The 14,877-nt window shown below is 38.4% G+C and overlaps 2 protein-coding genes across 6 annotated transcripts in view; one reads left to right on the forward strand and one right to left on the reverse strand.

Moving 5' to 3' along the window:
* The window catches only part of jph2 (junctophilin 2), a 38,124-nt gene extending 35,130 nt beyond the window's left edge, over positions 1-2,994 (forward strand). The window contains exon 6 of one of the 3 annotated variants that reach the window (XM_061982858.2): positions 27-2,994. The gene's annotated coding sequence lies outside the window, so the exon portion shown is untranslated. Of the gene's footprint in view, positions 1-20 lie in introns of all 3 variants that reach the window. The other 2 variants (XM_061982866.2, XM_061982847.2) reach the window with 2 other exon arrangements.
* gdap1l1 (ganglioside induced differentiation associated protein 1-like 1) overlaps positions 1-13,103 on the reverse strand; it is a 94,315-nt gene extending 81,212 nt beyond the window's left edge. The window contains exons 1-2 of one of the 3 annotated variants that reach the window (XM_061982879.2): positions 12,965-13,103; positions 6,726-6,869 (exon numbers count right to left, since the gene is read on the reverse strand). In XM_061982879.2, coding sequence (XP_061838863.2) covers positions 6,726-6,869; positions 12,965-13,006 — 186 coding nt within the window. In that variant the 5' untranslated portion in view covers positions 13,007-13,103. Of the gene's footprint in view, positions 1-6,725; positions 6,870-7,006; positions 7,337-10,546; positions 10,593-12,964 lie in introns of those variants that run through there. The other 2 variants (XM_061982907.2, XM_061982898.2) reach the window with 2 other exon arrangements.
* Positions 13,104-14,877: the final 1,774 nt, after the last annotated feature.

Here is a 14,877-nt window from a genome sequence, read left to right on the forward strand (position 1 = left end):
GCAAAAAATGGGTTTTCTAGCTGCAGGTCTCCATCAGAATTGGAATGAGTTGGCTTGCCTCCACCACCGTTTGGACTAAAACTCCAACAGAAGTCTGGGTGTCTTCGGAAGCCTTGTGCTGACACAAAGCAGTTCTTCTCAACGTCTGTGACGGTGTGATTGTCAGTCAAGTTGCTGTCTCCAGACAACTGAGAAGCTGAAGGACACCGATTAGCTGAAATGGCTGAGTATGAAGTTGCTGTACTAAAGTGGGGGAGGGCAAGATGGTTTCGTGTCTTGGTGCTTCTACTGGAGAAGCACTGGATGCAAGGAAGAAGTCTATATACAACTTGGAATGTCACAGTGTGTCAACATTTTGCACAAAAGCTTTCAATAAATCATTCTGTACTACCAATGCTTGCTCTCACAACACCAGATCTGCCGGTTTATCTTATCACAGTATTCGTTGTATTTGAAATAATTATTTTGTTAGAACTTTCCTGTCACTGTGCTAAGCCCCCCAACATGATCTCATTCTCAAATTGTCCAATACAGCAGCTCAATCTGGGGCTCTTCAATTTGAATTGTAATGTCATCATGGATATTGTCTTGGACAACACACAAAAAAAAACAGCCTTTAAAGAAGATGAGGATTTTTAAATAACTATGAATAAATCCAACATCTATCTAGTCCAGTTACTCTCTGTTCTAGAGAGTAACAGGTTGACACATTGTTCTGCAGTATTTGATGCCTGGGAATGAGATTGTGCTTCATATGCTGCAAAGACAAATGCAATATTTACTTGAAATGATTGTTTTCAGTGATTAGCAATGTAAAAAAGATGTTGATTAGCTGGTAGTTGGAGATGCAACATTTCTATAGCTGTCTGACAAAAATTCTCTCCTGAAACGAGACCTAACAGAATAGAAACCATTTTAGGTTGCATTTCAGCTTTTGCATCCTAGAAACATATCTGCAGTTGGCAGTGGTGTTAAACACTGTGAAGTGTGATGTTTTCACTGTGCATTTGTTGTCATTCTGCCGCATCGGAGTTGATCAACCAATAAGGGAAAACAAATGGGAAGCTTATCAGTGTTTGTGCTGATTATGTTCTGTATGTTCCTGAGGTGTGATGTTTTAAGAGGTTTCGATTAAAGTAAGTTATGTGTGTTTAGTTGGGAGACCAGAAAGAAGAAAATGGATACAATGAGTTTACTGAGAACAATTACTGCATCTTGTTTGCCTGCGAGCGTGTAAGTATTCAATGTTTCTTACATGGACAAAAAAAAACAGTTCCGTTGTTCTAAATCCAGTAGTGCCTGATGTGTTTTGGAGCCAAATGAGTTCATATTTTGTAAGCATGAGAACACTTTGTATTAATGTGCCAGATTTAAACATACACTGCTTGAACATTTGGCATACATTTGTACAAGATGATATCTTACCTATTTCCCGAAGAACTCAGATTACCTCATATTTGTGAGCTGTAGAATATTTTTCTCAACTCCATGTCTTACATTAAAGGGGAACTGCACCTTTTTGGGAATTTTTCTCATCATCCACAATCCATATCTGAGACAAAAACGCAGGTCTTACACTTTTCTGTGCTTTCTAAATAGTAAAAAACTGCTAGCACGAGGTGGCTAACAATGCAGGTGATGGAGACTCACCTATCCTGCCTATAAAGCCCTCAAAAAATATATATATATTTAATTTCATACTTTATACATGCTGTGAGTATGTATGTATGTATTAGCAGGCACATTCATGACAACATGTAATAAATACTTAAGCATTACGAAAACTTATTTATAAGGCACATTGATTTCACAGAGCGCATGGCAATTTCACGCTACTTCCGTCAACAACAGAGTATATTGTGTGTTCGCTATAACTAATCAAGGCAGACTTACAGAGAGCCCACCAAAGACTACTTTGGGACAAATAATCCAGCTATAGTGAGTGAAACACTAAAAGGTGGTCACAGACTGCCACATACTGTGAGCAAAGGTACTCAGCGCAGAAAGTCAGCAGTCATTAGAGCTTCCATAATCGCGCACACTGTCGCGTTGTAGTTATGTGTGACATTTCCATGAAAACTACTAAACATACTCACAATTGTTGCGCAATGTTTACATTTTTATGTCCCAGCGCCCTACAATGATGATGAGGATGTGGAGCTGCTTTACCTGCTGGCTTTGCAGAACAAAAAATAAAAAGATGGTGGTATGTACGATCATTAAATGTCACAAGAGACAAAGGGACGGCTGTCGCTACGGGATGTGCCGAGCAAAGTGTTGTAGCCCGTTATAGACTGTCACACAAATTATCTCAGAGGTGAGTCGCGGAAAAAAATGTTATTCGTTCATCGGCATGATTTAGATTTTATGGTATGATGTGGTGGAAAAATGCAGACAAATGTCACAGTAATGTGGGTCAATGTTGTTGCTGTTGTTTTTTGTGTGATGCAGTGCGCAGAGCACGCAGCACACGGTCGTAAATATATTTGCCCTCTTAATCATCTTCCTGCAATAATTAAGATCAGAAAAAATGCTGACTTTTATTGCACAAAATCCTTGAAATTGCTACAAATGCCCCAAGACGGAGACCGACTCGATCTAAAGCCATGTTTACTTCTGTAAACACTGCAGCACGTGTGACATCATGACGTCATCTGCATGCGGGTCAGATTGTGTTCATATTGGACATCACATTTTTTCTGTAATGTAAACGACTACACAAAAAGATTGGATTTGACAACAAAAATCTGAATTGGACATCCGACAATGCACTGTGAACGTAGCCTAAGGTGAGGACCAAAACACATTGCTTTAGTCGGTTTGATTTGTAGCTTGTGGAAAATCAAAGCTGACCAACTTCTCCACAATCTTCCTCTGTACATGCTACACATGATTTATGACCTAGCATGAACTTTTCCAAACTCACAGGCGATATGGTGGCAGCAGCTTCAGAAGCGAGCATAACCTCTCGCTAGTGGCCTGAGGTCATACTTGCCAACCTTGAGACCTCCGATTTCGGGAGGTGGGGGGAGGGGGGTGGGGGTGGGCGTGGTCGGGGTGGGACGGGGGCATGGTTGGGGGCGTGGCTAAAAGGGGAGGAGTATTTTTACAGCTAGAATTCACCAAGTCAAGTATTTCACATATATATATATATATATATATATATATATATATATATATATATATATATATATATATATATATATATATATATATATATATAATATATATTTATATATAAGAAATACTTGACGTTCAGTGAATTCTAGCTATATATATATATATATATATATATATATATATATATATATATATATATATATTTTATTATATATATATATATATATATATAAATATATGAAATAAATACTTGAATTTCAGTGTTCATTTATTTACACATATACACACACATAACACTCATCTACTCATTGTTGAGTTAAGGGTTGAATTGTCCATCCTTGTTCTATTCTCTGTCACTATTTTTCAAACCATGCTGAACACCCTCTCTGAAGATGCATTGCTGTGTGGCACGCACAAAAGTGCTTTCATCAAATGCACTAGATGACAGTATTGTCCTGTTTAAGAGTGTCACAACATTGCTGTTTACGGCAGACAAACTGCTTTACGGTAGAATAAAACATGACTGCTGTTGTTGTGTGTTGTTACCGCGCTGGGAGGATGTTAATGAAACTGCCTAACAATAAACCCACATAAGAAACCAAGATCTCGCCCTCCATCATTCTACAGTTATAACGTGATTGGGCAGGTATGCTGTTAATATTGTGGGCTAGCAGACTCAGGTCCTCATACCTGAGTCCGCCTGAATTTCGGGAGATTTTCGGGAGAAAATTTGTCCCGGGAGGTTTTCGGGAGAGGCGCTGAATTTCGGGACTCTCCCGGAAAATCCGGGAGGGTTGGCAAGTATGCCTGAGGTCCTGTGAGCAAGGCGCTATATCCCTATGCCATAAAAGTAGTTCCCCTTTGTTATTACCTACTAATAACAATGTAGCTATATTTTGGTTAATATGCAGGTCAATATGTGTAACTGGAGCATTGTTGGCGCTCTTTTAAAATGTTTTAGAGGGTTTTACAATCAAAATAAGTGAATCTTACTTGCATTGTTAGCCGCCTCGTGCTAGAAGTTTTTCACTACTTAAAAGATTTGGAAAAGGGAAAGACGTGAGTTCATGTCTCACATAAGGATTGTAAATGGGTACAATCCCCCCCATAAGTGCAGTTTTCCTTTAAGAGTGCTTAGCATATTTAATCAATCATTTACCCAGGCATATATGGGGTGTCAATAATTTGTTTGCTGTACATTTATAAATTCCAAGACTGGTTCAAACAAAACTGCCCCATGATCTTTCAATTGGAATATTTTATTCTGTAGCCTGTCAAGATATTTTTTAGGACAGACAGCCGACAGAATAACTTTATGGTGAATGACACCAATCAAGTGTTAATTGTATGTAAAAACCGTGGTAATTTAATATTGATCTGCCTGTTGCTAAGCAGCACTTTAATTTAAAGACATGCATTTTGTGTCATCAAATCTGGCAACATCCAAAAAATGTAATTAAAATGTTACACTACCGAGTGTCATTCTCTGTGCATTATCACATATTTACCTCAAAGTTCAACTTTAACCTTCCAAATTGCCCAAAGGAAAGTCAATCTAGTGACGACACAAGTATTTTTAAACACCACCTGTCTGTGTCTGCAGGCAGCATGCAGAAGCTCCCTTGGGCCACTGAATACTTTACCGAAGTTTCAACTGGATAACTTAAACTTTGTCTCTTTTGAACTTGTCTGCCGTATAAGTTAACAAGTATTACACATGTTTGTACATTTGCTTAACCAGTTGGTCAATGAGCCTGAAATACTTTTTAACCAATCAGCTGCTTGTGGCTTTTTGAAAAGTTTGAACGACACTGCCCCCATGTGGCTAATGTGAGTTACGCAGGTAATATTTTTTGTGTTTTGCAATAAGAATGTCAGTGTTAAAGAAATAAGCATCCAAAGTAATGATAAAAAAAACAAGCATTTCACACAAAAGGAAATTAAAGTCACAGTATATCACCAAATATTAAAATATGAAAACGGTACGAAAACATCTACAAATAAGAACATTCAAAGTGCCTGGATATTCTGTTACTGCCTCTTGATCTTTCTCCCAATGTGTTAACATTCAGACATTAAAAAAAAAAGTTTCATAAAAAGAAAAGCAACATATCAAGTGAAACCATTGTGGAAAAACACACAAAATGAATAGTAACTCATCATCAATGTGAAGTTGGTAATAGCGAGGTTTGAAGCGCTGGCCAGCAGTGTGTTATTACAGTCATTGTTTCGATGATAGTCAGGCTAGTCTTACACAAGTAAATGGATGAGAACACAATAGGCAAAATAGATATTTGATCCCCTGTTGTTTTTGTTTATACAGTTCAGAATTGTTATGGTAGGTTTATTATGAGACAAAAGATAACAATTCATGCAAAACGTTAAAGTCTAAAAATATATATTTGATTGGATAGGCTTCGGCCACCCCCGCGACCCCGAGTGGAACAAGCGGTAGAAGATCGATGGATGGATGGATAACAGAATTACATATTTGAGCCCAGTGCAAAATGTGGCTCAGGACTTGAAAGAGAAACCTCTTGATACATAGCATCAACGTTTCTTATAGTTGGTCACAAATGTTGCAACAATCTCAGAAGGAACCTTGAAACCCTTCCCAGCAGGCACAAGACATCGATACAACGTTGATTATACATACATGTCCTTTAAAACTGACTTTGAAACAACGTTGCAAAATAGTTGTGTTTGTAAATTGAGTCCACGTTGTTGGTTGGGAAATGACCATATTTTAATGATCAAATCAACCTCACAACCTGACATTGAATGAATGTTGTCAAAAAGCATGTTGTTTCAACGTTGTAAATGTGTTGTAGAATATTGGTTGAACCTAACATTGATTAAACATAGTCAAAAAGTATGTGGTTTCAACGTTATGTTTGAGTTGCTCAACATCAGGACCTAATTCATTAAATTCTCAACGTTGTTTTGTAACGTCTTGTGCCTGCTGGGTTAGGAGTGATACAAACCAAACCCGAATGTTTTCACCTCTGTGTTTGACAGTAGGGTGATGTTGTCGGTAGATTTGTCTGACTCCAAACAAGTCAAGTTATGTTGATGCCAAATTTGGTCTCCTCCGACCACATCACATTCTCCCTTAGTCCTTCAGGTGTTTATTGGCCAACTTGGCAAACTGAGCCAAACAATTCTGGACTGTTCATATCATTGTAATGTGGTACATTGACAAAATCATCAGGGTATCAAATACTTATTTTCCTCAATGTACAAATGTCTTCAAATACATTGTGGTATGTTCTGCACAGTTCCTTTTAGCTTCAATCCTAAATGGCGGCACAACAAAGTTGTCCCGGCCCAGAATTGACACAGGTGATTTTCTGAAAACGACAAAACCATATTTTGAGTAGCTGCTGGCCTAATTTCAGCTCGGCCCAATCCACTAACCAGTGCATAGTGTGTGTAATAAACGATAGTGTGGCAATAATCCAATTTTCTATCATGTACATGTCTATGAATGGAATGTGAGTGAAATGGAAACAATGAAGCCAGAAAACGCAGATTCAGTTTCTAGATTTCAAAAGCAAACAAATAAAAAGAGTAACCTCAATACAAACGTGCACGGTTACACTCACCTGTGATTTTTGTTTTCCTGCCAGTATTAGAAATGATGACGTAGCACGACCCACAATTTCATCATGGCGCTGGACGACCAACCTTCCACCATTGCTGAAGACACATGCCTCCGTCAGCCAAGAGCCGCGGTTTGTACTCCACCGCTATTTATGGGACATGGAAATAAAAATACAAGCCTAAATATGGATTTATGAACGTGTGATGTTAGCTCAACATATTTGTTTAAGACACATCTACAGGTACGCATTTACAAATCTACCTTTGTTTATGTACTTCTTACCTGAAGGTGTGCACAAAATACAGTTAAAGCTAAGTTTAAAAAATAATAAATATAAGTTATCCGACTTGAAAAACAGGAAGTTATCTGTATCGGCTTGAAAGAAAACACAGATTCTTTTAAACGCACTTAAAAATATGCTTTTTGGCCGCTTTTCTTGCATTTTGGGCACTTGTCCACCCGCAAACATACATTTTTGTCTTTAAAAACTTAGTTTTTACAAAACTATGTCCAGATTAGAGATGTTCAAAAACTAACAATTTATTTTCTTTTATTTATTTCACTTTCTTCTGATAAAACTAAGGCTGAAACGACGCGTCGACGTAGTCGACGTCATCGGTTACGTAAATACGTCGACGTCGTTTTTATGCTTCGACGCGTCGCATATTTACGTCACACTACCGTCATGGCGGAGCGCAAAGCAGATGATGCGAGCGGTGCGAGCGAGGGAAAAAAAGCACGCCAAAAGTCGTCAAAAGTGTGGGAGTATTTCAATAAACTGCCTAATAATGTTGTAGCGGTGAACAGCTGTCTCGTCAGCTGAAGCGCGAGCTCGCAACTGTGGCTGTTTAGCAACCAGCCAAACCCCACTTAATAAAATTATATTTTATCTTAGAGCACATCCGCATCCCTATTCACCTAGGCAACCCCAGGAAATGTATATAATTCGGCATGATTTCGGCCAGTCGGCTTATAAAATCAGAGCCGATCAGTTTACGTTCGCGCGCAGGTATAACGCGGCGCGCTCCTGTCTCATCTGCTGGTGCGCGAGCCCAATAATTAGACCGCTGTGTCAAATCAAGGAGTACAAAAGACGCCAGCGCAGAGTGGAAAAAGGTTTAGTTCATTACAGATAACCCAGAGTTGGGGGGGGGGGGGGGGGGGTTGTGTGCATGTAGCGTGCTTAGTCTGGAGGCTAAATACACACAGTGTGTTATGTAACTGTTGTTTAGTGTTGATATTCTTTGCTTAGTTTGATAAATGTTGGAGCAGTTTGCTTCATCAGGAGGGTGAAGTCGCTCAATTTAAAGTGTTGGATTTAACTGTGTTGGTGAGGGCGTAGAAAAAGGGGCATTTTTCTACCAGTAGACAGCGTTTAAGATTGAGTGTTTCACTGCTAAATTAATAATATATTTATATTGAATATGGATTTTAAATATGTATCTAAATAGGTGGTTAATTGGTTAGGTATTTATGTTGTGGCATATTGGGTTTTCTGTTGCATTTATCTATTGTGTTTCTGGTGTTAAATGTATTTTATATGTATCTTGGTGCATTTATGTTGAGACAATTTATTTAAAATCTGTTTTAACTTAAAGGGAAAAGATGTGTCCATTTTCTTGCACTTGTTTAATGGTTAAGAGTTTGATAGCCTAATTAATAGTTGTAAATTATGGGATTGATAATTGATTGATTTTTTTACAGCATGTTAATCTTGTGGTGTTTTGTCCTTAAAGGTTTTTCACCTACTAAAGAAGCTAAAGGCTACTAAAGGCTACTAAAGGCTACTAAAGACAGCTAATGACAGCTAAAGAAACTAAAGTCTATTAACACTGCTAAAGACTGCTAAAAAGACTAAAGAAGAAAAAAGAAGCTGTTTCTTGGTTGGAAAAACTGTTGCAAACTAAAGGAAAATAAAAGGAAAAAGTAACTACGGTCTGGTCTTTTGAGTGAAATCCAGAAGCCACATTCAGCATTGGTACATCCCTTCAAGTGTGGGATAAGCACAGCGAAAAAAGCAAAACACTTGACAGTTGTTGTATGCACACTGTGTCGAGCGGAAATGGCCTATCATAGCAGCACAACGGCTATGAAGGAACATTTGAAAAGAAAACACCCGACAGCGTTCTTGCCATCACCATCAACTAGTCAATCGTCCGCGTGAGTATACGTTGTCATCATTACACAAAATCATGAATGTGTCATTTGTATCTGCGTTGTAAATTCATAAACTAAAACACTGTTTCGCTCTGAGAGGCGCGTTTGGCGTGCCTGTTCAGTGTTTACAAAGACGCGCTCCTCTTTAACGCTAACGTTAATTAGTTGTGCAAATACCTTTTACAACATTAACAGTTACATATACTATGTACAAACCAACAATTAACTTTCACTTTAATCATACTATCATTGTTGTGTTATTAAGCAAAATAAGCAATACTTTTACTTTTGTTGAAATGTTTACACTGTTACAGAATATTTCGTTTTGCACTTTTTTGTATTGGATGTTTATCTTTATTTTTGCACATTTTAAAGCAAAATAAGCAATACTTTTACTTTAGAAATGCTTATACTATTGCAGAATATTAAGATTTGCACTGGATGTTTACTTTTATATTTGCACATTAAAAAGCAAATAAGCTACTTTTAATTTTGTTAAATGTTAAAAGTTTTAAATGTTTACATTGTTACAGAATATGTTGTCATGTTGTTGTCAATGTTGACTGAGTGGCCATACTTTTTTTTTTTGTATATAAAAGTCATGCCTTTTGAAAAAACTGGCCAACATTTATTTTTTCATCTTCATTTTAAATAAAAAAAATAATCGGTAAAAGGAAAAATAATCTATAGATTAATCGAAAAAACAATCTATAGATTAACCGATTAATCGAAAAAATAATCTATAGATTAATCGATAGAAAAATAATCGTTAGCTGCAGCCTTAGATAAAACACACCTTTTTTGTGTATAATCAGACCTGTGTGACATGATCTAGTGTGTTTAAATCCTTATCTAACAACGAAGCATGAAGTTTTTTAAACACGGGTGTTGGTTTAATTTCATTAACCAATTTAGCCAGTGAATGTGTTTTACATGGACAGAGATTTTTTTGTACAGGAGCATTGTATCCAGGGCAGCATGGTGGAACAGGGGTTAGTGCATGTGCCTCACAATGTGAAGGTCGACTCGGACTCTTTCTGTGTGGAGTTTGCATGTTCTCCCCGTGACTGCGTGGGTTCCCACCGGGTACTCCAGCTTCCTCCCACCTCCAAAGACATGCACCTGGGGATAGGTTGATTGGCAACACTAAATTGGCCCTAGTGCAGTGGTTCTTAACCTTGTTGGAGGTACCGAACCCCACCAGTTTCATACGCGCATTCACCGAACCCTTCTTTAGTGAAAAATATATATATTTATTTTTTTCAAATTCAAGACAAAGTTATATGTTTTTGGTAACACTTTAGTATGGGGAACATATTATAAGTAACAAAGACTTAATTTAGAGTTATTTGGACACTAGGGGAACGTATTCTAAGTAATAAAATTTAGAGTTATTTGGTTAGGGTTAGGGTTAGAGGGTTAGGGTTATAATAAGGCCATGCCGATTTAAGGCATTAATAAGTACTTAATAATGACTAGTTAAGAGCTAATATGTTACTAATTTGCATGTTAATAAGCAACTAATTAATGGTGAATATGTGTTCCCCATACTAAAGTGTTACCATGTTTTTTTTTTACTGGTGCACAAAATGTACCGTGCATGAACATCACCTTGTTCAAACAACAAAACCAACACAGTGCATAAACTCACAACAAATTACATACCTGCAAATCAGTCAGCTGTTGCCGTATCCGTAATACGCCGATAGGGAGAAGTTTTTATTCACCGAACCCCTAGGGTTCGATAGAACCCAGGTTAAGAACCACTGCCCTAGTGTGTGAATGTGAGTGTGAATGTTGTCTGTCTATCTGTGATGAGGTGGCGACTTGTCCAAGGTGTACCCTGCCTACCGCCCGAATGCAGCTGAGATAGGCTCCAGCACCCCCCGCGACCCTGAAAGGGACAAGCGGTAGAAAATGGATGGATGGATGGATGGATGGCATTGAGAAGACCGATACATGGTGGTCTTCAAAACCGTCCGATAAGATTATAAAAGTCTCTATAGTGACTTTTTTATAAAAAGACAAACTGGAGGGGTGTGAATACTAAAATTGGCAACACCGATCCTTACTGCTACAAAACATCTCCCAATTCTCTTGCATTTGTCAATCGTCAGCAATCTCAGTGGCCTAGTGGTTAGAGTGCCCACCCTGAGAACAGCAGAATGTGAGTTCAAACCCCGCCCGAGTCATGACCAGTGGTCACCAACCTTTTTGAAACCAAGAGTTACTTCTTGGGTACTGATTAATGCGAAGGGCTACCAGTTTCCATTCATCCATTTTCTACCGCTTATTCCCTTTGGGGTCGCAGGGGGTGCTGGAGCCTATCTCAGCTACAATCGGGCGGAAGGCGGGGTACACCCTGGACAAGTCGCCACCTCATCGCAGGGGCTACCAGTTTGATACACACTTAAATAAACAAACTAAAAAATCACCTGGTCTGGATGGTCTGCCGTCTGAATTTTATGTGAAATTCTCCACATAGTTAGCTCCCATTTTGGCAGCCATGTATTCAGAATCACTAGAAGCGGGATTCCTTCCAACCCCCCTAAATCAGGCATGCATAACATTACTGGCAAAAAAGAGAAAGGACCCCTTATACTGCGGATCCTATAGACCAGGGGTCACCAACCTTTTTGAAACCAAGAGCTAATTCTTGGGTACAGATTAATGCGAAGGGCTACCAGCTTGATACACACTTCAATAAATTGCCAGAAATAGCCAATTTGCTCAATTTACCTTTAACTCTGTTATTATTAATAATTAATGATATTTATCTTTGTGGAAACACTGATCATCTTAATGATTTCTCACAATAAATATATATAGAAACAGATAAATATCAATGTGCAACACTTTATTTTTATATTTTCTCCAAGTGCATATTTTTCAATTTGAACATTTTCAAATGATCACTTCTAAGACAGTCTTGTGAAATCACAATATCCCATTTTAACGAGCTAGCCACTAACAATTTTTAACAAATTATGAATTACTTTGCACCATGTTTGTACAAATAACTCATGTAAAATACAAAAGTCAACTCGCAAATTTTTAAATAAATCATGTCACACTTTGAACTGGACACCAAATCTGTTGTCTGTTTCTTTGTCAGTTAGTGAAAACCAAGTCTTTAAAATATTTTTTGGGATTTTCAAATTCTATTTGAGTTTTGTCTCTCTTAGAATTAAAAATGTCGATCAAAACGAGACCAGCTTGCTAGTAAATAAATACAATTTTAAAAAGGCAGCTCACTGGTAAGTGCTGCTATTTGAGCTATTTTTAGAACAGGCCAGCGGGCTACTCATCTGGTCCTTACGGGCTACCTGGTGCCCGCGGGCACCGCGTTGGTGACCCCTGCCATAGACTATAAAAATGGGACCCATTGCCTCCCTGCTTGGCACTCAGCATCACAGGTTGGAATTGGGGGTTAAATCACCAAAAGTATTCTGCTCACTGCTCCCCTCACCTCCCAGGGGGTGAGGGGAGCAGTGGTTAATTTCACCACACCTAGTGTGTGTGCGTGTGTTTAACAGATCAGGTGCATTTAAGGTGTGTTAAAAAGCAGAGTTACAACTACTGAAAGAAGTTGCAATGAAAGGCTGCATTCACACAGTACCATTATAAAGTCTTATTGAGCGAGGGAGAACTAATAGCACCAAATGTATGTGTGGGGATTCAAACGTATTAGAGGCGGCCATGATAAATACATGACTGTATGTGAAACACTACAATGCAAGTCATTGAGGTCAATACAAGCTAAGCCAAAACATCCACATCTTAACTTTTGAATTATAGGTGACAAAGCATTTAATATTGTATACAAATAATTTTCAGAATATGTAGAGGGTCTGTAATGAAGTAGCTGAGACGCACTTTGGATACCCCCGCTTTCAATAAAAAATCAACTTGTGTCTGACGAGAAGGCAAGAAGTCTTAAATCTACATTACAAAGTAAGCTAAAATTGATGTTAGCTAAAATGTTGGCGTGTGCGTCAACAAAAGGAACGTCGAGGGATGTTTCAGTATGATAAATACTATGTTTTAAGATTCGTATCACACATTCAACAATGTTATATTCACCTTTTGGTTGCCGAGGAACAGCTGTATCGTTAAACCGCACATACTTTGCCATTAGCACTTCGACAACTTCCGTCGACTTAAGAGTCGCCTCAACTGTCTCACAATCGCTTATGTAATGGCCGTCACTTTATGTAGGAAATTTAATGGAGTTTAAAATGTAACTTCATGTCATCAAAGTAAACTTTTACATGTTTTTGTCAACTTGAAAACTTTGCACCGGTAAAGGACTACATATCCCAGAAGGCCATGCTGCTACAGAGAGAACTGTATGTTGCTGGTTCCTTCAGTGTTGTTTATGTTTACATTTGCCTTTTACTTTTAAAAACTCACCATTTCAATTTTGCGTAGGTGACAAAAAATATGTTTCGAAGTTTGTTTTGTTTTTTTAGTAATGGTCAAACATTCATTTCGTTAACGTATACTTGTACTAAAAAGACAAGTGCATGACCTTTCACTCAAATGAAAACAATATTGTGGGATTTAAAAAGAAAATTGCATAAAGAAGCAAACAATTCTTACATCCATAGTCACTGACCGGTCCAACATATGGAGATGTTATTATGTTTCATAACCCCTAGAGGGCGTCTGTCACTCACTCTATGAGAAGCTATGCAGAGGCTTGTGACTCCTGCCTGCTCCTACATGACAGCACATTTAGAAACATGCAAATGGCGTGTATTGAGCTGGTTGTAATTTAAAGGCAGGCACATTGTTCACCAACGACACCTACAGTCGTGATCAAAAGTTGACATACATGACATAATGTCATGGCTGTCTTGAGTTTCCAATCATTTCTACAACTCTTATTTTTTTGCGATAGAGTGATTGGAGCACATACTTGTTGGTCACAAAAAACATTCATGAAGTTTGGTTCTTTTATGAATTTATTATGGCTCTACTGAAAATGTGAGCAAATCTGCTGGGTCAAAAGTATACATACAGCAATGTTAATATTTGGTTACATGTCCCTTGGAAAGTTCCACTGCAATAAGGCGCTTTTGGTAGCCATCCACAAGCTTCTGGTTGAATTTTTGACCACTCCTCTTGACAAAATTGGTGCAGTTCAGCTAAATTTGTTGGTTTTCTGACATGGACTTGTTTCTTCAGCATTGTCCACACGTCAGGACTTTGGGAAGACCATTCTAAAACCTTAATTCAAGCCTGATTTAGCCATTCCTTTACCACTTTTGACGTGTGTTTGGGGTCATTGTCCTGTTGGAACACCCAACTGCGCCCAAGACCCAACCTCTGGGCTGATTATTTTAGGTTGTCCTGAAGAATTTGGAGGTAATCCTCCTTTTTCATTGTCCTATTTAAAGCACCAGTTCCATTGGTAGCAAAACAGACCCAGAGCATAATACTACCACCACCATGCTTGACGGTAAGCATGGTGTTCCTGGGATTAAAGGCCTCACCTTTTCTCCTCCAAACATATTGCTGGGTATTGTGGCCAAACAGCTCAATTTTTGTTTCATCTGACTACAGAACTTTCCTCCAGAAGGTCGTATCTTGGCGATGCAAAACACGCTTGACTGTGGACACTGACACCTGTGTTCCAGCAGCTTCCAATTCATTGCAGACCTGCTTTTTGGTGGTTCTTGGTTGACTCTTGATCATCTTGACCAATTTTCTCTCAGCAGCAGGTGATAGCTTGCGTTTTCTTCCTGATCGTGGCAGTGACAAAGCTGTGCCATGCACTTTATACTTACAAACTATTTTCTGCACAGTTGCTCTTGGGACCTTAAGCTGCTTTGAAATGGCTCTAAGTGACTTTCCTGACTTGTTTAAGTCAATAATTAATTTTTTTCAGATCTGTGCTGAGTTCCTTTGACTTTCCCATTGTCGCGTTTGTAACCGAGTCTAATGACTGCATCACATGAGCCCTATTTAAATGGGCTCAGAGAAGTCAACAG

The sequence above is a fragment of the Nerophis lumbriciformis genome, linkage group LG01 (assembly GCF_033978685.3).
Source record: "Nerophis lumbriciformis linkage group LG01, RoL_Nlum_v2.1, whole genome shotgun sequence".
NCBI lineage: Eukaryota > Metazoa > Chordata > Actinopteri > Syngnathiformes > Syngnathidae > Nerophis > Nerophis lumbriciformis.